This window comes from Dendropsophus ebraccatus, chromosome 11, assembly GCF_027789765.1.
Source record: "Dendropsophus ebraccatus isolate aDenEbr1 chromosome 11, aDenEbr1.pat, whole genome shotgun sequence".
Taxonomy (NCBI): domain Eukaryota; kingdom Metazoa; phylum Chordata; class Amphibia; order Anura; family Hylidae; genus Dendropsophus; species Dendropsophus ebraccatus.
In genome coordinates, this window is record NC_091464.1 from 38,236,371 (window position 1) to 38,261,061 (window position 24,691).

A 24,691-nucleotide genomic window follows, 5' to 3' on the forward strand; every position below is an offset into this window, starting at 1 on the left:
CTACATGTCCTGTACTGTTGTGTGTCTAGTATCTCCTCTCTACAGTACAGTGTGATACTACATGTCCTGTACTGCTGTGTGTGTCTAGTATCTCCTCTCTACAGTACAGTGTGATACTACATGTCCTGTACTGTTGTGTGTCTAGTATCTCCTCTCTACAGTACAGTGTGATACTACATGTCCTGTACTGCTGTGTGTCTAGTATCTCCTCTCTACAGTATAGTGTGATACTACATGTCCTGTACTGCTGTGTGTGTCTGGTATGGAGACTTGCTGTATCCATATTAGTTAGCTGCTTGTTTCTCTTTAAATTTTCATTTTTGTCATTTTGGGAGATTTAGAAACAATCACCAGTTTTCCATAGATATTTGGTCTCAACATACAATGGTTTCAACATACAATGGTTTCAACATACAGTACACTGGTCATCCTGGAACCAATTAATATCATATGTTGAGGGACCACTGTATTAGAAATCTAGTGATCATCCTTTTCTTGTAAACAGCCACATTTGACCACTTCATTTATGGAGTATGTCTAGTCATCAAATACAAGTATAGAAGAGCCCCGGCACTCACAGACATTAGTAGATGCCTATTTATTCATTAAGTGAAGCACAAATGCAAATCAGTACATGGAGGATGCATTTCGGCTAGTAAATCCTTCATGAACAAATAGGCATCTACTAACGTTGGTGAGTGCTGGGATTCTTCGATACTATTATCTGGATTCTCTTATCACCTTATGTATTTAAGTTGGGGCTAGTGTTATGTGCACTGACCTCTTGTATCTGAGGGATTGTGTATTGTCATATAATTCCAAAAAAAACAATGTCCTGCATTTTTACTACTGAAATGTTGCCCTCTCCCTGTTGTCATCCCTGTGATATAATCGTAGTTGTACCCCCTCTGCTTGTTCCCATGTACTCTGCAATCAGCCGTTATTGTGACTTATGGGGTTAGACAGCGTTAAGAGGTTTCTATGATCACTCTCCATAGACAGGATAATACAGTTGCTGCCCTGTCCTGGACAGCACAGTGGCTTTCCCTCCGCGACTACAACGGTGCAGATCCTCAGAAGACTCTTGCCTGCACCGTTCTAATACAAAGCCGGTTCCTAAATGGGAACTGGCAACATGTTACAGAGCAGGAAGAGTTGAGCATATATAGTTTGGTTAGTATCAGTATAACTTGGCAGTTATATATGTAAATCTCTTTCCATTCAGGACTCAATATCCAAGTGGGAGGTCCAAATTAGTGATTGATAGCTATCTGTGTGTAAGTGTCCATATAGAGAGCTGTCAGTCACTGTGTAGGACCACCTACTTGACCATGCAGCCCAACATGTGCATAGATTTTCATGACGGGTTTTCATGGAACACTATATATCAAGCTGCTCAGCTCCTCTTTTCCTTTAGGCTGCGTTCACAAGGTGTGGTTTTTGCTGAGCTTTTCCTGCCTTTGTAATTATTCCACAAACACAAACAATTATGCACATTGCTGTAAAAACATTATTTTTTTTGCTCTGATTTCAGGAAAACCACAGCAAAAATGCAGGGTAAATGCACCGAAATATACCTAGAGCAGCTGTAAAACAGCAATTGTGGTCAGCTCACCAAACGGACAATGTGCACTGGGTCCTATATTGAAGCATGGAAAAAAAGGGTCCTGTTGTAGCAATGTAATAAAGGATATTCTCCAGCTCCAAAATTAGTAAAAATCCAAAGTCTTTATTAGAACATGTTAAATAATATTCTTAAAAAAACATCGATGTTCACAAGAAAAATAACCAACGCTTTCTGGAGCCATGAGTAAAGACGTTCTGTCCGAATCGCGTCGGTTATTTTTCTTGTGAACCTCGATGTTTTTGTAAGAATATTTTTTAACATGTTCTAATAAAGACTTTGAATTTTTACAAATTTTGGAGCTGGAGAATATCCTTCATTACATTGCCTAAATGCACCAAAACCCCATGTGAACACAGCCATAACACTAAACCTTCAGACTGGACTTCATTTTCATGATGGCAGGATTTCTTTAAGGGGTTAATGTAGAAGCATAGTTGTTGGTTTAGAGTGGGTATTGCTTGGGTATTACATAAAAATAATACAGTAGCACATGCCGGTGTTTTTTTTTTTTATAATGCCATGCAGCCATACTATACAGCAGTGGTCACCAACCAATTGCAAAACTACTACTCTCAGCATTCACTCACAGACATCACTGCTGTACAGTATAATGGGGAAATCAAACATCAAAGAAAAAAGCATAATAAAATGATTAGACACTGACAGGAAATAACTAATGATGCTGACCCTACAGTAATCAACATTGACCTCTGTAAGAAGGGAAACATAATAAGCAAGTTATTACCAGTGAAGGTCTCGGTGCATGGATTTACTCCAGCAAGTCGCTTTGATGTCCCAAAGTCTGATATTTTTACTACTCCACTGTATGTGTTGACTAGGACATTGTCACCCTAGATAAAAGACACTGGTTACATAATTGTGACACCATCATTACAGTAATTATCCAGCCTAAATGTACAGAATGGAACAACTAAACAATGCAGTTCTATCAGCTATACAGTAACTACAGGGTGGGATCACTTTACAAATGTACACAATCCAATGTTTTCATTGATACTATGACAATGTCATACCCCTCCTGTCTTCATCACTATGCCTAAAGCACAGTCAGCTGCCACTTACCTGCATAAAGTCAGCTTACTGAGAACTACTAGAACATTATCTTCTATCCAAAGGATACATGAAACGTGTTTCATTGCTGGACACCCCACACTGATGATTAGTATGGGGTATTAAAGGGAATGTGTCAGCAGAAAATAACTTATTTTTTAACACCTTTATGACCGAGCAATTGTCTTATTATGGATGTGTGTATGTGTATCTTTTTATGCTTGAACAGATTTCAATGAAAAAAAAACTTTTTGTATCTGACTTTAAATCAGTAAAAGAAAATTCAGGTGACACATTCCCTTTAAATTGTCACAGTCATTAAAAATTTTATTGCAGAAATCAATAGTACAGGCGATTTTAAGAAACTTTGTAATTGGTTTTATTAGCCGAAAAATGAATTTTTATCATGAAAAAGCAGTTTGAAGCTCTCCCCCCTGTCTTCATGGTTTTCCTATGGAGAGAGAAAGTAAAAGCAGCAAAAGAGGACAACAAAGAGTTAATTTACATTCACATCCGGGGCGCTCTCCTTTGACAGGCATCATGGAGCTATCTGACCTCTAATCAGGGCCGGGACATAGGGTAGGCCAGAGTAGGCGATGGCCTAGGGCGCCATCTAGTGGTAAGTTACAGGGGGCGCAATTTTAATTTCTTAAAAAAAAAATATATATCATTGACCTGCCAGGACCTACAGAGGCTCCGCCCCCTCCTCACCATGTGACCTCTTCTCTGTCTGACTGCTGGGCTGCTGTCTGGTGAGTTCACTGACTGACTCTCATCATTCTTTAGGTGTAGGAAGGCTGGAAGTGCTTGGAGAGCTGGGAATGCTGGGAGAGCTGGGAATGCTGGGAGAGGGAGGTCACCTAGGTCACAGGGCTGCCCCATATAACACTGCCCCATATCCCTGCACTGCTCCTCTATACACAGCACTTCCCATAGGCTATTGTTCCCCAACCTGTGGGTCACCAGCTGCTCCAAAACTACAACAGTCATAGCATGATGGGAGTTGTAGTCCTGCCATAGGTTGGTGAACACTTATATTCTGTTTATTGTGTACAGGCTAATCCCCTTGACACCAGTGATTTACAGTCAGGGGGTACAGTATACATGGTCCTGTTACAGTCAGAGGGTACAGTATACATGGTCCTGTTACAGTCAGGGGGTACAGTATACATGGTCCTGTTACAGTCAGGGGGTACAGTATACATGGTCCTGTTATAGTCAGATGGTACAGTATACACGGTCCTTTTACAGTCAGGGGGTACAGTGTACAGGGTCCTGTTATATTTAGAGGGTACAATATACATACTGGACTCTCCCATATAGTCTGCAGTGTGGTAATACTCTGCAGAGCCTGTGATGACCAAGTATCAGCCCCCACATACAGTATAGCCTCTTGGCTGTCCCCACATAGTGTACAGTCTACACTAGGGGGGGGCGCCATTTGCCTTCTCTGCCTAGGGCACCAAAACTCCTTGTCCCGGCCCTGCCTCTAATTAGGGCTCTGAATAGCTCCCCTGCTGTGTTATCCTTTCTTCTTAGCTCTCAGCTGCCTGCTAATCTCACTCCTTCCTCCTCCCTCCTTCCCTCTTCATAGACCAGACAGATCCAACTGATGAAAAAACTGTCGAGATTTCCTGATTCTGAGGAGTGGATGATAGAAAGGAGAGGAGGGGGGGTCTCGGAAAAGGCTTTTTACATGCAGATATTGGCATATTTGGCTAATAAACCCAATTACAAAGTTTCTTAAAATCGTCTGGACTATTGATTTCTGCAAAAAAAAATTTAATGACAGTGACACCTAACAATCTACTTAGCCTTAATCGTTAACCTGAACTCGTTCACCATATTATGTAGAACAATAGTCGTTGGTAATGATCGTTACTACAATCGTTTACTCCATTTGATCCCAGCAAAAGAATGAAAGACGTGGAATTACACTGAACGATTAGCAAATGATTAACAATGATTTTATGGCCAGATCTATATGAACGATCAACGACACACGATTTTTTGTTAGCCGCCTACAAACAAACAATTATAACTTGAACAATATAACAATTTTCCACACAATAATCGTCCTGTGTAATAGGGCCCTAAGACCAAGTATGGAGTGGCGAATGATCATGCGCACTGCTACAGAAAACACTAGGTGGGTTACAGAAGCAGCACTTTGCTGTTTTCCTGTCTCCCATAGTATTTGTATAGTGCTGCTTTCTGCATGTCCACCTACTGTGTTAAATGTTGGTTAGAAGTAGTAGGCCAATCAATACACATGTACCTGGCACATAAAGGTGCGCAGGGTTGTCACACTGATACAGGCCTGAACACATTAAAATCCCTTCACACCAGGAACAATATATATATAGTTACTGCACAGGGCATTGGCAGTAGGAACATACTGTACATAGCCGTATGGCTGACATTAAGAGGTTAACAATATAGTTAGGCATCCTCTGCTGTTGTTCCCCGTAGCATCTGCTATGGCTGCTATCCTGCTAACAATGCCCATGATAAATGTTTATTGCAGGAAAATCCTTTTAATAAATTAGATAACATCTGTGATTGCATTTCCTAGTTACGCTGCCAATCCAAACTACTTAACATAGATGTATAAACGTTACTGTCTTCAATTTCATTTAAACACCTTGCTCTCAGAACAATGTAAGTGGAAGACAACATGCTGACTTGTTCCATCATGAGATCATCAGGAAGTTTTATTTACCTGATCTAAACCCAATATTATTGAATTTTGTGCCCTCTGTGCCCGATCACTACAAATATAATAAACACTACTGGTACATAGTAGTATATCTCAGTAACTACACTACGTACATGTAACTAACTTTAGATTACAACTACATTTCCATGTAATAAATCACTACATCTAACTATACAAGAAGTGAACGCACATCACTACTCTTGTGCTTTTTCTAGTCTGGGCAAGTCACAACTACTAAATTTAATGCATGCAAACAATGTGTGGAATTTAGCCTGTTTTCTACATAACTTGTGTTCATGGTAGTTATCACTTACGTGTGGGATATGTCACAAAGAAAATGATTCAGAATCTCAGATTCAGAAAGACAGGCATATTCACAGCACAAACATTTCTGCAGCCTAATGTTAAAACTTTTAACAACTTTTTAGGTTTACATTGAAAACTAAAAAAAGGTATTGCTGGAATTTTGTCAGGTGACGGACTTATCATTCATCTGCCTGTTGAGGTTTCTCCATGCTCATACTATGGTTAAAGGGGTTTCCAGCGAAAATCTTTTTCTTTCAAATCAACTGGTTGTAGAAAGTTATATAGATTTCTAATTTACTTCTATTTAGAAGTCTACCTATACTTATTAGCTGCTGTATGTCCTGCATGAAATGTTATTTTCTTTTTCGGGCTGACACAGTGCTCTCTGCTGCCACCTCTATCCGAGACAGGAACTGTCCAGAGCAGCAGAGGTTTTCTATGGGAATTTGCTGCTGCTCTGGACAGTTCCTGCCTTGGACAGAGGTGGCAGCAGAGAGCACTGTGTCAGACTGAAAAGAAAACATTTCCTGCAGGACATACAGCAGCTGATAACTATGGGAAGCCTTGAGATTTTTAAATAGAAGTAAATTACAAATCTATGTAACGTTTTAAAACTATTTTGAAAAAAAAGAAAAAAAAAAAAAAAGATTTTTGCAGGATAACCCCTTTAAATTTCTGTAAACTTTATGCTAGTCTTGGAATGAAAAGTCCATGTGCCAAATTAATGAATCATTTCCATGGCACTTCTGCTGTGCGTCTGCTATTGATAGAACAATCTAAAATTTATCATTTAGTTGTCATCTGGCTTTGAGTATTTCTAAAATCCTTACTCATCTCAGTCTTACCTTAGTTATATTAAAGGGGTATTCTGACTGCACATTGCTTGCTGTGCTTGGGGCTGGCATGAGTACTGCTTGCTCAGGAAGCACTGTGCAACAGATTTTCAAGCAGTAACAGCTGATTTGTTAATTGTATATACAATTTTTTTACTAATAACACAGTCTATGTCCATCATATTAACTTTCAGATCAATAAAATATCATCTGCAATTTAAATGCATTTTTCAATATGACAAAGAAAAAAACATTTATATGTCACTGGAGCAAGTGTAAAAAACAAGTAATACCTTCTCCAAACCCCATGTAACTCCAATCAAAGCTCCTTCCAGTCCCTTGATAACTACCTATTTTTTTTGTCTCTGAGACAAGATATTGGAGCTGGACATGCCGTTCAGCCAGTCACTGGCCGCAGCAGTGTCCCTTAGTAAATGATTGTATGAACAGGCAGTTTCTGCTCCGAAATCTGGTCTCAAAAGCAGGAAGAAGAGACAAGAAGTGGTGGGCGGAAGGGAGTGCAATGGAAGCCTGGGTAAGTATCACTTTTTTCATTTTTGCCCCAGTAACATATAAGTTTTTTTTTACACTGGAATATCCCCATTTAACTAAAAAGCAACAGTTATAGTAAATGGTAGCAGCTATTTATCTTGATCTGCTTTAGATTTTATTTGCTTTAATTTTATTTTCTGCAAAAAGCAGTGTTCATACTTTAGTGATGCAACAATTTTGTAATACCTATTATAGTTGCCTAAATTACCTTTATATCTCGATGAACTATTTGATTCTCATGAAGGTACTTCAATCCTTCCAAGATTTGTTTTGTGTAAAATTTAATGGTTGGTTCCTTCATAGGGCCCCATTTAGATCTCAAAAGGACTGAAAGGCTACCTGTTTACAGAAAGAGACATTTAGCAGGTTTCTGCAGATATTTACTTAGGAATTGCTAAAGTAACTTTAAATTTTATACTGAAATATTGACAGCATCACACAGCCTTCACAAAGGTATAGGTACAAAGGTACGAATAGAAGTCTATGGGATCAGCATTTTTCAAGGACGTCACAGATATCACATCCAGGACATCCGTGAAAAACGCAGATCAAATCATAGCAAACTAGTCAATTTTTTTCCCCACCAGTACATTATTTTATGCGGATGCAGACATAAAAATAGCAGACCTTTATGCGGACCAGGAAAAACACTGAATGTGTAAATAAGGCCAAAGTCTGCCCTCTCCCAAATGGATGCATGAAAAACCAAACTAACATTTTTGGAATTTCTACAAACTAAATTTATGGCCATCATCAAAACGTTTAAAGGGGTAGTGCGGCGCTCAGAAATTATTCACAGAATAACACACATTACAAAGTTATACAACTTTGTAATGTATGTTATGTCTGTGAATCGCCCCGTGTACCACCACCCCCACCCGTGTACCCGGAAGTGTTGGTGCATTATACATTACCTGATCCGTGTCGAGGAGACTGGTGTCGGCACGTGACAGGTGAGTATAGCACACCACACTTGCGGGTACACGGGTGGGGGTGGTGGGACACGGGGAAGGGGGCCATTCACAGACATAACATACATAACAAAGTTGTATAACTTTGTAATGTGTGTTAGTCTGTGAATAATTCTTTACCGCCGCACTACCCCTTTAACCAGTCTGTGCAAGCTCACCACAAAAAGATATTAGATTTCACCTCGAAAGTAGATAATCTTGAAAACTGAGGATGTCACAAAAACATGAGGTGACCCAATAATGGAGAATAGAAGCTCAATTGTGAGACACTAATGCACTACACTTTACACTTTGAATATAGTATAACCTGTATAATATATTATTCAGCTCTTAAAGGAGTATTCCGGACACTAATGTTTTAATATGTACTGAAATGAAAATAAGTTATCACTAACTGGGGCAGGACAGTAACATCACTAACTGAGGTAGGACACTGCTGCAGTCAGTGACTGGCTGAGTAGCTGATCACTGCTGAGATGAGTCGGTCTCAGAAAGCAGCAGCCACGCGATTAGCGGGTAGCTGGAAAAGGGGAGCTGTGGGGAATCTAGGTAGGTGACCATGGCTGCTAACAGGCGTAAATCATGATACAAATCTACACCTGTTGGAAGCAGGTGTAGATTTGTTGCACCAGGCTGGCTGCATTTACTAAGAGGGGTGCACCTCTTAGTAAAACGGCCAGGGAAAGGCGCAGGGCCTAATTTAAGGTCCACCCATGTGTTTTTTGTTTTGTTTTTTAAGCCCCAGCAAAATATATATAGATTATTATACTGAATATCCCTTTAAGGGTTGAGAGTACTGAGCACAAATATATAAAACATACCTCCTGGGACTTGCTCCATAAAGATCTTAATGTATCCATCTTCTGAGACAGAGCCAAGATACTGAACTATGTTGCGATGTTTAAGATATTTATGAAGTGCGATTTCTTCATGAAGTGGTTGTGAATATCTGGGGAACAGCAAAAGCATTTTTATTACAACTTCTAAGTAATGTAATTACTGTATATATGTTTCCAGATGAGGTTTCTTACAGTGTAGACATACAATAATATAGCTGACAGCATATGGGACTCACCTGCTGTCTCTTTCTGGAATCTCCTTGATTGCTATGCGGACCTGATTGCTGAGGTCCCGGCCTGCATACACTACTCCATAGGTGCCTTTGCCCAGGATCACTCTGTCTCCATTTTCATCATAATCATATTCATACTAAAAACCATAAAGACCAACATATACTGCACATACATCAAGAGAGGTGAAATGCAGTGGGGATTACAATAATGGAAATGATCAGATCCTCTGCTACGACTGCTGATCTTTATTTCCTAATAAAAACTATTACAATAGTCATCATTTCCATTTCATTAATGCAAATGTATGATCTTGCGAAGTCCTCCAAATCTTATATGTACTATGCTAATAATTATTACTCCTCTATACACATCCACTCACCTCTAATGTATCACCATCTGCTTCACCCTCCAATTCTACCGTGCTGCCTACAACATCTGTGATGATTTCTTTCACAAGAGTACAAAACCTATAAAAATAGCAAAATGAGCTGTTAAACCCCCAGCTCAGCAGGTAAATAATAGTCTAAGTGTACAGTACATATTAGTACATATATTAATCATGGACAGTTTACATGAAATACTGTACATTCCTTACAATACATATGTGACACATACATAGCCTAGAATAAAAATCATGTAAAAAAATTCTGGGAGAATTCTGCTTTGAGACATGCAGAAATAATAATATGATATATGGACTGTAAAGGCGCAAGATCTATACAAGTTCAAAGGAATCACATCAAAAGTCACCGTTACTTTACCCCGTGGATACAACGTGACAACATCTGTAACAACAACTATCTGTACTGCACCCCAAGAATGGTAATTACACTATTACTTCTGTTGAAGACTGGATAGATAGATAGATAGATAGATAGATAGATAGATAGATAGATAGATAGATAACTAACAGGGATGTGAAGCTTATGACTCTGGTGTGAAAAACAAGTTCACCTAGTCTTCATTCCTTCTGATCTAATCCTTTCTCATGCAGAATTCTACCTGGGCACTGTGTACTATTCTAGCTAAGACAAATCTGGGTCTCATTTAAAAAGTACCTGTCCCAAAAAATAAGTTTTGATATGTCATCAGACATGTTAAAAGTTATTGATCCTACCAGGTCTCACTGCTGAGACACGCTGAGATCAGGAGATATAGTTAGGGAAAATATGTGGCAGCAGAGCCATACAATATCATTGACGGACATACAGCCAGGGAGTGAATAGCATAGCTGCCGCTGTCTCTCCCCGGCTGTATCTTCTGATCCCTGTAGGTTTCAGCTGAGACCCGGTAGGATCAGTAACTTTTGACACGTCTGATAACATAAAGGAGAAGAATTCCTACAGCATCCGTAGTGAAGCAACTTGAAGTTTATTCACGTACCCTAATAGGTCAATAAACTTCAGATTGCTTCACTACGGATGCAAACTCTGGAGCACTGTTGGCAACCTTACTTTCTAGAGACTGCAGCTCCCATTTTATACTGCTTTTATTGGCCTCTCTACTTTGCCAGACTATTGTTTCCTAGAACAGCAAGGACCTTGATCAGCACGCCAAAGACTATAGAACCCCCAACATCCATGCAACTGCGTATACCATGAGATTTTAGAGAGAAAATAAAGGTATATAATCATCCCGAGACACAGTAATTAGTATAAGGATAACCCTGTTAATATGCATTTGCTAGTAAAGTGGCTTTAGAAGATCCAGAAGTACATACTCACCTATTGCACTGGTCCTCAGTGGAAAAATAAATCTGAAAGTCATCAGAATTGTCGTGAACATACAGGAAGCAACAACGTTCATCAAACTTTGAAATGCTGCAGAAAGAAAAAAGTTTCAACATTTTCATCTTCATAAGACATATGAAGGAGTGATGAAGAGAGAGGATTAGTATGAAGCAGTTATCTTATACAAGAGAGGTCTACCCTGTCTGAGAGCTGAGAGCTACCATATCATATTAAAAGCCTGAAGGATGCCTACTGTTCAGCTGTCTCCAAACAAGCCATAAAGTTTCTCTGTGCAGACAGATTATTATGACTGCTATTACACATTCTACTAGTCTATGGTGTCAGAGAGCCAAAACACTGCACACACGTGGGTTATTGCCCTCAGGAAAGGTTCATTTTCAGTGTGTGTAGTGCTTAAGCTTTCTACAAGGCATAGTCTCATGTACAAGCTATAATGTTTGCCTTTTTATACTTGTTGATTTTTCCTTGAACGCAAAATAAAGCAACTCCCTAAGTAGTCTTTGCAAGAAATATCCTACTAGATTGACTGACTGCTCTCCCAGGACTCATTCACACATCAGTATTTTTCATCAGTATTTGCCAATCAGCAATCCTTTGCAACCCATTAATTTCTATGGAGCTATTCATACATCCTGCAAATTTGCAGATCGGTGATGCAAAAAAATAGGGCAGGTTGTAATGCAAATGCAGTCCGGACACTCCAATAGAAGTCTATGGGGGCCTCCGCACTCTGCAAAGCACTCGGTAATTGCATTCCGCAATTCTCATCCTAGCTCATTTTATGCCATCTCACTTTTTTTTGTTCTTTTTTTTTTTTTTTGCAGATCTGCAAAATATGGGGCACAACAGGGATGCACTGCGGATGATATTTTGCAGATTGCGGAGAAAAAATGCTGATCACAAAATTCATTCTTGAAAATATACTGTTGTGTGAATGTAGCTTCAATCTTAGAGATAACAGCAGGGAGGGGATTACCCACCTAGTAAACACAGTAGACAGGGGGAGGAGAAACCTTGGAGGCCAGCTCCCACAGGAAAAAAGAAGATACAAGGCAATCTGCAGAATATATATGCTGTGTACGTAGAGAGAAAATACAGCTCCCACAGAAAACTATACAGCATGTTAACATAAGCACATTGTTTAATACCTATGGAGAAAATTGCACACTGCTCATTCATATCAGTGGATTGTCTGTGTAAGGCTAGGGCTAAGTTGTAAGTTAGAACTTTGACCTGAACAACCTGTGTTATAGCCATATAGCCATAGCCTAATGCAGGAGGGAGAATGTCCTCCAGAGAGAAAGTCTTTATATCAACATTTCCTATTCTATATCACTATCCCACAGAGCTGGATGGATAAGCTAATTTATTTCTCCTATATTTTCTGTATCACATTCTTATCAATTTTATCTCCTTTTATCATAACTTTATTGAGACTAATACACAGGGGCGAGCTGGGCCAGGGGGCAGGGTGGCATCTGCCCCCTGGGCCGGTGTTTCCCAGTACAGGATAGGGCTGCACAGGGGTGAGCTGGGCCAGGGGGCAGCTGGTTGAAGGTCTTAGGGCCGCCCTGCAGCTTCTTTCTGCCCCAGTGCTCTTTTCTCCTGCACCTAAGAGTGCTGAGAGGCCGGACTGTGCTCCGCCCCCACCACGACATCAAGCCTCGTCCCCTTAGCAGACCCCTATGCTTTTAACCAAAGCCTATGAGGATTATAGTCAAAAGCAAACTGCTGCTCTTTCTCCCTTCCGTCACTAGAGGCCGCTCTCTACCCCCCTAGCTGCCACTCCTGCAGTCTGGATAGAGGAGCCTGAAGACATAGATGGTGGTCTGTAGGGAGCCAGGTAAAAACTGTACAGGGGAGACCTACACAGCATTCCCTGCAGCCCCCCTTTTCCCCCCCCCCCCCACAGCATCCCCTGCAGCCCCCCATCCCCTCCACAGCATCCCCTGCAGCGCCCCCTTCCCCCCCCCCCACAGCATCCGCTGCAGCCCTCCTATCCCTCCACACAGCATCCCCTGCAGCCCCCTCATCCCCCCACAGCATCCCCTGGAGCCCCCCCATCCCCCCACAGCATCCCCCCTATCCCCCCCACAGCATCCTCTGCAGCCCCCCTATCCCCCCCCCACACAGCATCCCTGCAGCCCCCCTATCTTTCCCACACAGCATCCCCTGCAGACCCCCACACAGCATCCCCTGCAGCCCCCTATCCCTACACACACACAGCATCCCCTGCAGCCTCCCCCCACAGCATCCCCTGCGCCCCCCAATCCCCACACACACAGCATCCCCTGCAGCTCCCCCCCCCCGCACACAGAGCATCCCCTGCACCCCCCCCCCCCCCCCACACACACACAGCAGCCCCTGCGGCACCCCCTCACCCCCACACACACAAAGCATACCCAGCAGCAAGTTCCCCCATCGTCCCTCCACTCCCTTCCCCCCACCAACCAAGGGCAGCAGCCACACAGGATCAGAGGAGGATAGAGCAGGAACCAGGACAGGTGAGATTACCCCCAGAGAACCTCCTAACAGTTCATGGTGGGAGTTGTAGTTTTGCAGTCTGTGGACATTCAGGTGTTGGACTACAACCCCCATCAAGCCCTATTGGCAAATCATATTAAGAGTTGAAGTTCTGCAACAGATTAGAGGTTGACACAGTATAGGAGAAGGGAAGCTGTGGCACAGTAGTACTACATCCCCCAGCATGGTGTATAGGGTAGGCTGTAGAGCTACATCTCCCAGTATGTTGTGTGGGGTAATATGCAGTTTGTTGTGTGGGGTAATATCACAAGTTGTAGTTCTGCAACAGATAAGACAATAATTCAGTACACGAGGAGGAGACAGTGGCGCAGTGCTCCTTTGTTCTCACAGCTCCCTGGTGCTTGAGTGATGCGCTGAGCCAGGTTAGTATGTTTCGGAGGGCCCTATACAGTTTTTTTGCTATGGGGCCCCATGAATCCCAGTTACACCCCTGTGTGTATGTTAGTGTTCATGTGTGGCTTTGGTAGAACAACTCCCAGCATGATCCTGTGTGGCTGTGGTAGAACAACTCCCAGCATGTTCATGTGTGGCTTTGGTAGAACAACAACTCCCAGCACGATCCTGTGTGGCTGTGGTAGAACAACTCCCAGCATGCTCCTGTGTGGCTTTGGTAGAACAACTCCCAGCATGATCCTGTGTGGCTGTGGTAGAACAACTCCCAGCATGCTTCTGTGTGGCTTTGGTAGAACAACAACTCCCAGCATGATCCTGTGTGGCTGTGGTAGAACAACTCCCAGCATGCTCCTGTGTGGCTTTGGTAGAACAACTCCCAGCATGATCCTGCGTGGCTGTGGTAGAACAACTCCCAGCATGCTTCTGTGTGGCTTTGGTAGAACAACAACTCCCAGCATGATCCTGTGTGGCTGTGGTAGAACAACTCCTAGCATGATCCTCTGGTGCTTTGGTAGAACTACAGCATGTGTGTATGTTGTTTTGTTTATTATTATTTTTACTAATAGGGGGTGTGCACATGAGGGGGAAGGAGAATTGAACCAAGGGTGAAGGATTGCCCATACCCACAGGGGGGATTGCTGGGGGGGGGGGGGGCATTTTGACAGCAAAAGTGATCATGTGAAGGGAGAAGTGAACTATGGTGAAAATACAGAAACCCCAGTTTCACAGCATCTTGTATTGTAGTCAGTATGATGGAGGTCACCCAGCTTGCCCACTATCTTATATTAAGTATTATGTGGTCACCCAGCTTTCACTCCATCCTTTACTCAGTATGAAGGAGGTTACTCAGCTTTCTCACCATTTTATACTTAGTATGATGGAGGTAACTCAGCTTTTCAACATCTTGTACTCAGTATAATGGAGGTCACCCAGCTTTCTACCCATCTTATACTCAGTATGATGGAGGTCACCCAGCTTTCACACCATCCTTTACTCAGTATGAAGGAGGTCACTCAGCTTTCTCACCATCTTATACTCGGTGAGAAAGCTGAGTGACCTCCTTCATACTGAGTATAAGATGGTGAGAAAGCTGAGTGACCTCCTTCATACTGAGTATAAGATGGTGAGAAAGCTGAGTGACCTCCTTCATACTATCTTATACTCAGTATGAAGGAGGTCACTTAGCTTTCTAACCATCTTATACTCAGTATGATGGAGGTAACTCAGCTTTCCATTATCTTGTACTCAGTATAATGGAGGTCACCCAGCTTTCTACCCATCTTATACTCAGTATGATGGAGGTCACCCTGCTCTCCCAGAATCTTATACTCAGTGGGATTGAGGTCACTCAGCTTTCCCACCATCTTGTACTCAGTATGATGGAGGTCGCCCAGCTTTCCCAGCATCTTGTACTCAGTTATGATGTGGGTCACCCAGTTTTCCCACCATCTTGTACTCAGTATGATGTGGTCACCCAGCTTTCCCAGCATCTAGTACTTAGTATGATGTTGTCACCCAGCTTTCATAGAATCTAATACTTATTATGATGTGGTAACCCAGCTTTCCCAGAATCTTATACTCAGTATGATGTGGTCACCCAGCTTTTCCAGCATCTAGTACTCAGTATGATGTGGTCACCCAGCTTTCCCAGAATCTTGTACTCAGTACAAGATGGTGGGAAAGCTGGTTGACCACATCATACTAAGTGGTTGGTAGCCTTGGGGAGCTGCAGAGTAAATCTATACTGTGCAGCTGAAAAACCAGATCAGCACAACTGTGCTAATTGGTTCCCTTTAAAGGAGCACTCCAGCCCTTACATATTATTACCCCCACATCAGTGCAGGGACGGTAGATGGCAACCCGGACCTTTACCTCTTCCAGAGGCACTGTTCCAACAGTTCGGATAACGTCTCCAGCCCTTCTGGTCATTTGTGACCAGAGAATTCCTACTGCTCTGTGTGAAGGGGCCAAAGGTCACCTACTCAATGTAAGTCTATGGGGCTATGGTTCCGTGTCAGCGCTGAGCCGTCCCATTTACTTATACAGGAAAGTGACTTCCGACCCCTTCACTGGGAGCAGTAGAAATTCCCTGTTTACAAATGACTGGAAAGGCTGAATGTGTATTTCGAATTGTCAGAACAGTGCCCCTGGAGGAAGTATTGGAGTGGGTGGCCATCTAGCTTCCTTGCACTGATGTGGGGAGCGTAATAATAGGTAAGGGCCTGAGTGGTCCTTGAAAGATGGGCCATTGGGCGGCTACTCATGGGCCAGTGCAGTGTGCTTGCCCCCCAGGCTAAAATTTGCCAGCCAGCCCCTGCTAATACAGTAAGCAGATCACTGATCTCAAGGAGACCAGCTACAGAAGAGACTGTCGGCAGCCGGTTAAATCGCTCGACATAGTGAAATCCTAGGTGCATTGCTCCACTTAGTATGGTGGTTTTGCTGGTCTCCTTACAGGAGCCATCCCTGTGCTAGGTCTTTTCCAGGAGCGATATCTGGCTGGTCCTGTGTTTTGAGATTCGTAACTGAGGCTTCACGGACCTTTTTGATGTTTCCCAGAATTTCACTGTATTGAGCGCTGTAACCGACTGCCGACAGTGTCTATTTTAGCTGGCCTCCCTGAGATCAGTGATCTGTTTGCCGTGTTGGTCTACTATGCATTGCTTCCACCTAGTCAAAATCCTGCTGCACACTGATAAAGGGGAAACAACCTGAAACAGCTGTCTGTGGATGAATACCTGGCTTCAGTGTTTCCCTGGTCATATCATCAGACTCGTGATTGAGTTGGATATTGACTGAAAAGGCCACTTAATATGGTGGTTTTGGTGGTTCCCTTACAGAAGCCACCCCTTTGATAGGTCCTTTCCTGGAGGGATATCAGCTATATTTAACCATTTAAAAAAAAAAAAAGTACCTGTCACTAAAAGTAACTCTTGACATGTCATTAGACATGTCAAAAGTTTTTAATTGCAGTGGGTGTCACTGCTGAGACTCAGTGTGAACAGGAGATATAGCCGGGAAAAGAAGGTGGCTGCTGTGCCATTCACTCCCCCGCCATTATCTTCATACCAGCAAATTCCGACAATGTAAGTCCACATTGACGAAATTTTTTAGCTTGTTGGGGAGTGAATTGTGCTGCTGCCACGATCTCTGCAGCTACATCTCATGATCACAGCGGGTCTCAGCAGTGAGGCCCGCTACAATCAAAAACTTTTGACATATCATTAGACATATTACAGGGACTCTTCTGGAAAATATTTAGAAACAAGCTACCATTGCTTGCAGGCCTTGTCCTTGCTTGTTGTGTGCACATTGTGATTAAAACCATGAAGACACCAACTGAGCATTCTCCTAACATCCCTGAAAATGTATGGCGTTGTTCGGTCCATTTCTCTTACCTTATGCCTCTGATAGAAGACGCAGTAAAATTCCACTCATGAATTCCTTTCTAAAATAATCATAACAATACAAAAGCAAAAGGATTATAAATTGTAAGCATACTTGACTGTTCACGATCCCGCTGCCCTTTCCTTTGTAGAGAATATAATCATGATCTTTTAGCTAAAGGGGGAAGCCTTTTGTTAGTGGTGTGGCAAATGGAATGTGCCTCACCCGGGAGGCTGCCTTAAGGGTATGTAAGCCCTGAAGTCACATCAATCAGGTGTACTTTTTGTGGTCACATACATCTTATGAATTGACAAGGGCAAACAAAAGTGTGTATATATAATATGTAGTGTTCATAGGAGAGATATTCCTTAATTGGTTAATTGGAAACTTTCTACAGGTTAAATAACGCTAACCTGCTAATATCTCATTACTGCGCATGGGGTGCTGAGAATAAAGGTAAGTTTCTTACCGCCCCCAGTGCCCCAATATGCCCCTGCTTAGCCCACCCCTTCTAATAAATATCAGTGGACTGGGCCAGACAGATCGGTGCACTTGGAGGTACTCCCACCCCAGTGCACCAAACCACCTTACTAGCCTAGGGATTTAACTAGAAAATGCATTAAAACAGTGCTGAGGAAGAAGGTAAGAGACATACAATAGGGATAGGCACAATAGGGATTCCACAATAGATTCGTCTAACCTGCTGATAGTTTCCCTTTAAACATATTTAATAGGTGCATAGCCCTTTGTCCTCAAGATAACAATAATATTTACAGTGAAGAAGCCATACAGCTATCCTCCTTATCTACAGAGCTCTTACCATTTCCACTGGTGACACATGCCATAATGAGACCGTCCTCTCATCGGCTTCCTTATTTATCGAGACATACGATGGCTGGTAAACCTTAGTGGGCTCCAAGACAAGAACCTAGAGTCATAAATACCAATTAGCTATAGGAGCGCAGAATACCATAATGAAGATTATATACAGTATACAGAATTTGTGTCATTTATGAAATTTTATCAGACAGTGTATACGTATATTTCAGGTTTACAGTGGGGAAAAAAAGTATTTAGTCAGTCACCAATAGTGCAAGTTCTCCCACTTAAAAAGATGAGAGGCGACTGTAATTTACACCATACGTAGACTTCAACTATGAGAGACAAAATGAGAAAACAAATCTTGAAAATCACATTGTCTGATTTTGTAAGAATTTTTTTGCAAATTATGGTGGAAAATAAGTATTTGGTCACCTACAAACAATCAAGATGTCTGGCTCTCACAGACCTGTAACTTCTTCTCTAAGAGTCTTCTCTTTCCTCCACTCATTACCTGTAGTAATGGCACCTGTTTAAACTTATCTGACTGTTATCTGACTGTTTGCACACCCTCAAACAGTCAGACTCCAAACTCCACTGTGGTGAAGACCAAAGAGCTGTCAAAGGACACCAGAAACAAAATTGTAGACCTGCACCAGGCTGGGAAGACTGAATCTGCAATAGGCAACCAGCTTGGATTGAAGAAATCAACTGTGGGAGCAATAATTAGAAAATGGAAGACATACAAGACCACTGATAATCTCCCTCGATCTGGGGCTCCACGCAAAATCTCACCCCGTGGGGTCAAAATGATCACAAGAACGGTGAGCAAAAATCCCAGAACCACGAGGGGGGACCTAGTGAATGAACTGCAGAGAGCTGGGACCAATGTAACAAAGTTTACCATCAGTTACACACTACGCCGCCAGGGACTCAGATCCTGCAGTGCCAGACGTGTCCCACTGCTTAAGCCAGTACATGTCCCAGCCCGTCTGAAGTTTGCTAGAGAGCATTTGGATGATCCAGAAGAGTATTGGGAGAATGTCCTATGGTCTGATGAAACCAAAGTGGAACTGTTTGGTAGAAACACAACTTGGCGTGTTTCGAGGAAAAAGAATACTGAGTTGCATCTATCAAACACCATACCTACTGTAAAGCATGGGGGTGGAAACATCATGCTTTGGGGCTGTTTCTCTGCAAAGGGGCAAGGACGACTGATCTGGGTACATGAAAGAATGAATGGGGCCATGTATCGTGAGATTTTGAGTGCAAACCTCCTTCCATCAGCAAGGGCATTGAAGATGAAACGTGGCTGGGTCTTTCAACATGACAATGATCCAAAGCACACCGCCAGGGCAAGAAGGAGTGGCTTCGTAAGAAGCATTTCAAGGTCCTGGAGTGGCCTAGCCAGTCTCCAGATCTCAACCCTATAGAAAACCTTTGGAGGGAGTTGAGAGTCCGTGTTGCCAAGAGACAGCCCCAAAACATCACTGCTCTAGAGGAGATCTGCATGGAGGAATGGGCCAACATACCAACAAGTGTGTGCCAACCTTGTGAAAACTTACAGAAAACGTTTGACCTCTGTCATTGCCAACAAAGGATATATAACAAAGTATTGAGATGAAATTTTGTTTCTGACCAAAAACTTATTTTCCACCATAATTTGCAAATAAATTCTTACAAAATCAGACAATGTGATTTTCTGGATTTGTTTTCTCATTTTGTCTTCCATAGTTGAGGTCTACATATGGTGTCATTTACAGGCCTCTCTCATTTTTTTTAAGTGGTGGAACCTGCACTATTGGTGACTGACTAAATACTTTTTTTCCCCACTGTATGTTTATGGGTGTATCTGCCTCAGCAAGGCAAATTATATTCTGAAATTATCTATAGTGGATTTGCATACAGAAAATCTCCCCTCCCCAACTACTTATACCTACTTGAAGCTCATGTGAAGTCCATTCTTCTAGTATGTTTGTGGACGCTGGTAGAGTTTTCGTTCGGGGGGAAAAAAAACTTTACTTGTGGAGATGTTGTGTCTAAGAGGCGGGGCCAAGAGCCTTCGTGCCCAGGTGAAGCGCCGCCTCTGTGGTCCCGGTCTGCGTTTACCCCTCCTCTCGTTCCCCCCTTTGTCCGCCCTCACTACTGCGCGGGATACGTGCGCTACGGCGCTCTACTGCGCATGCGCTGCAACGCTGAGGATAGAAGGGACGTATAAAGCGTAAGCGGGGGGCGTGGTGGACGAAGACTGACATGGGAGGCGGGACAGGAACATGGGGAGGCGGATTACAAACACATTGGAGGCGGGCCACGCAGAAGCTCGTCGCCAACACTGGGCGTGGACGACGCGCAGCGTGACCCACAACGAGGGGGCGCTGACCTCTCACGTCACGGAAACGGCGCCAGGGGTTTTGACGCACGCGCAGGTGCAAGAAAACAACTTCAGTAGTGAGGGCGGACAAAGGGGGGAACGAGAGGAGGGGGAGACGCAGACCGGGATGATAGAGACAGCGCTTCATCTGGGCACGAAGGCTCTTGGCCCCGCCTCTTAGACACAACATCTCCACAAGTAAACTTCTTTTTTCACCCGAACGAAAACTCTACCAGCGTCCACAAACATACTAGAAGAATGGACTTCACATGAGCTACAAGAAGGTATAAGTAGTTGGGGAGGGGGGAAAGTGGGTACAGAGTTGCTTTAAAGCGACTCTGTACCCACAATCTGTCCCCCCCAAACCGCTTGTACCTTCGGATAGCTGCTTTAATCTAAGATCTGTCCTGGGGTCCGTTCGGCAGGTGATGCAGTCATTGTCCTAAAAAACAACTTTTAAACTGGCAACCCCGTGCTCAACAGGCGTGGCCTAGATTGTGTATGCATTAGGCTGGCACAACCTCTCTGTCCCTCCTCCCCACCATCCTCATCATTAGGAATGCTCCAGGCAGATTGCCTCCTATTCATCAGCTGTGTAAATACTGAACATGGGCTGGATCGTTAAGGCACCTGTGCAATGTTCAAATAGGAGTAAATGTTTCAGTGGCATTCCCAATAATGAAGAGGATGGGGAGGAGGGACGGAGGGGTGGTGCAAAGTTAGGGCACAGATACTCCCTTTGGGCATGGGGCTGCAAGTTTAAAAATTCTTTTTAAGGACAATAACTGCATCACCTGCCAAAGGACCCCAGGACAGATCTTGGATTAAAAGCAGCTATCGGAAGGTAAAAGTGGTTTGGGGGGGTCAGATTGTGGGTACAGAGTCGCTTTAATATTTGAATAAACCTTTTTAGACACTGCGGAAAAGATCTACACAGAATTCAAAAGAAAACTGTGGATTCTAAAGCTGCAGCATCTTCATTTTTTGTGTGGATACACAGCGGATTTGTTGTAGATTCTTCCAATTCACTTAAATAAGAAAATCAAAACCCACAACAAATCTGTAAGGATGTTTTCACAATGGTTCAGATTTACTAAGCTGTGATTGGTTGCTGTGGAAAAAAGCAGGTGGTGTCATATTCAGGCAGCTTAATAATTCTTGGCCACTGTATTAAGCAGTGTATAGTCAATTCTGTTTCACGCAGATGCCAGGACAGGTCCTAGTGCATGCGTTATATGGATACAGTGACCCTAATGTACAAGTCAGAGGTGAAAGTATGTCATTTTGGCCTCTTTTCAGGACAAATGGAATCTGCTGGATGGAATAATGCAACCTTCTGCACTATTCAGGTATGTGTACATTACAGAAATTATGCGGATAACTTGCCGTGGATTCCGTGCTCTCCTGCTTGACTCTCTCCGCCCATCCCATAGATTCCATTGTATGCTTAGGCGGATTCCGCCATCCACCCAAAGAACTGACATGTCAAGACGGAATCAGCCCAAGCATAGAATAGAGCCTATGTGACGGGCAGAACTTCTAGTGGGAACGTGGGCAGCGGAATCCATACCCTGAGCTTGATCCTGTAAAAAAATGTATACTGCGCAGTGAGCATACATCGGAAGTGCACATTGAAGCCTTCCCTCAACTTGTACTGTTTATCTAACCTATACTCCTTAACGCACTGTGAAAGCCCTTTTATAAAACTATAAATCTGCAGCAAAATTAATTTCTTCAACTTTTCTGCACTAAAAGTTTTTAGGATCCACACCAAAATCCAAAACAAAATTGAGATGCAAAAAGCTCTTAAAAACTCACTATCATTAAAAATAACTTTTTACATGTCATCAGACATGACACAGCGAGTCTCACTGCTGAAACCCGCTGTGATCAGGAGATCTAGCTGTGGAGACAGCGTAGCAGCAGTGTGATCTATTCCCCAAATGGTTGCTTATTCCAACAATGTAGCATTATAGACTTTCACTGTTGCATTTAGCCATTATGGAGTAATGGCCAGGGAGTGGATTGTGCTCTTGCTGCACTCTCTCTCACACCATATCTCCTGATCACAGCCGGTCTCAGCAGACCCACTGTGATCAATTACAGTGGTACCTTGGTTTAAGAGTAACTTGGTTTAAGAGCGTTTTGGTTTAAGAGCTTGTAGTTTTTCAAAATTAAGACTTGGTTTAAGAGCATTGCTTTGGTTTAAGAGCTCCCTGTACTGGGTGGTAGGTGGAACGGGAGAGGGATATTGTCTGCACAGCATAGTCAACATCACTGTACCCTGACCCAGAAAGTGTCCCACACCTTCCAAATCATGGCAAATCTTCTTCAGGCTGGGGCTTACATCCAGGGCTGTGTAGTCGGTAAGCCACAACTCCGACTCCTGAATATTATCAGGACCAACTCGCACTCCTGCTCCTTCATAAATGGCCAGTCATATACCAGGGGAGTTATTTATCACATTAGCTCAGCAGCTTCTCCCTACATGATCCTGGGGCGACTTCTGAGGGAATAAGGAAAGATATAAAGCACCTTCTCCTGTGTGTTCAGTGGATGCAGCCAGTCTCCAGCCTCCATGTCCTGAACTACTCACAACTATACTAGATGGAGCAGGTGGTCTTTTCCTGCTGACAATCTTCTATGTTTCTAACTAAATATAGTCACCATACACACAGAAACACTGCTAACAATGCCAGATCCCTGTGATATAGAGGTCAGCTATAGTGATATAGAGGGGTCACTGTGGGTGTGGGAGCACGCCATAGCACACACACACACACACACACACACACACAGCCTGCTGCAGCCATAGCACATACACACAGAGCCTGATGCAGCCTTAGCACACACACAGCCTTCTGCAGCCATAGCACATACACACACATACACAGCCTGCTGCAGCCATAGCACATACACACACATACACAGCCTGCTGCAGCCATAGCACATACACACACATACAAAGCCTGCTGCAGCCATAGTACATACACACACATGCACAGGCTGATGCAGCCATAGTACGCACACACATACACAGCTTGCTGCAGCCATAGTACATACACACACATACACAGCCTGCTGCAGCCATAGCACATACACAGCCTGTTGCAGCCATAGCGCACACACACACAGCCTGCTGCAGCCATAGCACACACACACAGCCTGCTGCAGCCATAGCGCACACACACACACCCTACTGCAGCCATAGCACACACACACAGCCTGCTGCAGACATAGTACACACACAGCCTGTTGCAGCCATAGCGCACACAGCCTGCTGCAGCCATAGCATACACACACAGCCGGCTGCAGCCTGTCCCGTGCTCCGGGCCGCCGCCGCACCCCCTCTCTGTCCTATGCAGCCGCCCGTGTCCCGCTGGAGGGACCCGGCGCTGCTGCTAGTTCGGCCCCCGGGGGCGTCTCACCTCGCCCCGCTCCTGTCTCGTCTGTCTCGGCCGGCGCGCACGTCCCCGCCTCCTAGGGCGCGCGCACCGGCTGTCATAGATTTAAAGGGCCAGTACGCTCTTAATTGTTGTATGCACACAATCACTCCCTATAAATCCCAGCATGCCCTGTCCCTAGTTTTGGAGCCTCTACATGCTTCCCTTACTGTTTTTGGCCAGCTCCCTGTTGTACCTGTCCATTGCCCGTGTCCGTTGTTCCTGTCCACTGCCTGTGTCCGTTGTTCCTGTCTGCTGCCCTTGACCGTTGTTCCTGTCCATTGCCTCTGCCACCTGCGGTTACGCCTAAGACCACCATCTGCACGGTCACCTGCCTACTGCTCCTGCTACACCTTGCCCGCCGTCACTAGCAAACCAAGCCAGGGGTAGAGACCTGGGGGTCGCCTGCCGCAGCAAGCCCATCCCGCCTTGTGGCGGGCTCTGGTGAAAACCAGCGGCCCCTTAGACTCCGCTCCCTGGTGCGGTTTATGCCATCGCTGGTGACGGTACAGAGGATCCACAACTCCCATCGTTACACAGCCATAGCATACATACACACACACACACAGCTGCAGCCATAGAACACTGAAGAAAAAAAAACACATTGAGGACAGAGGTTACTGCTACACTACTGTCTTCTCCTCCTCTATATTACACAGGATATCTTCATATATCACTGCTGCTCATCCAGCATCCAGGAAGAGACCAGCACAGATCTCCCCCCACACAATGGACTCTTCCAGCTCAGAAACAAACTGCAAAATAATGACCAACAACTTTTCCCCGACCAACCTTATCTAATAGGGTCAGTGTCCTATTAGAATGTTGCTC

General features: G+C 43.8%; 1 protein-coding gene across 2 annotated transcripts in view; it reads right to left on the reverse strand.

Moving 5' to 3' along the window:
• The window catches only part of MAP3K15 (mitogen-activated protein kinase kinase kinase 15), a 191,669-nt gene that overhangs the window by 28,545 nt on the left and 138,433 nt on the right, over positions 1-24,691 (reverse strand). For both annotated transcript variants that reach the window (XM_069944508.1, XM_069944509.1), the window contains 8 exons: positions 18,048-18,155; positions 17,239-17,288; positions 10,877-10,972; positions 9,532-9,619; positions 9,155-9,288; positions 8,901-9,028; positions 7,317-7,447; positions 2,373-2,478 (listed from right to left, as the gene is read on the reverse strand). In XM_069944508.1, the coding sequence (XP_069800609.1) occupies positions 2,373-2,478; positions 7,317-7,447; positions 8,901-9,028; positions 9,155-9,288; positions 9,532-9,619; positions 10,877-10,972; positions 17,239-17,288; positions 18,048-18,155 (841 nt within the window). The remainder of the gene's footprint in view (positions 1-2,372; positions 2,479-7,316; positions 7,448-8,900; positions 9,029-9,154; positions 9,289-9,531; positions 9,620-10,876; positions 10,973-17,238; positions 17,289-18,047; positions 18,156-24,691) is intronic.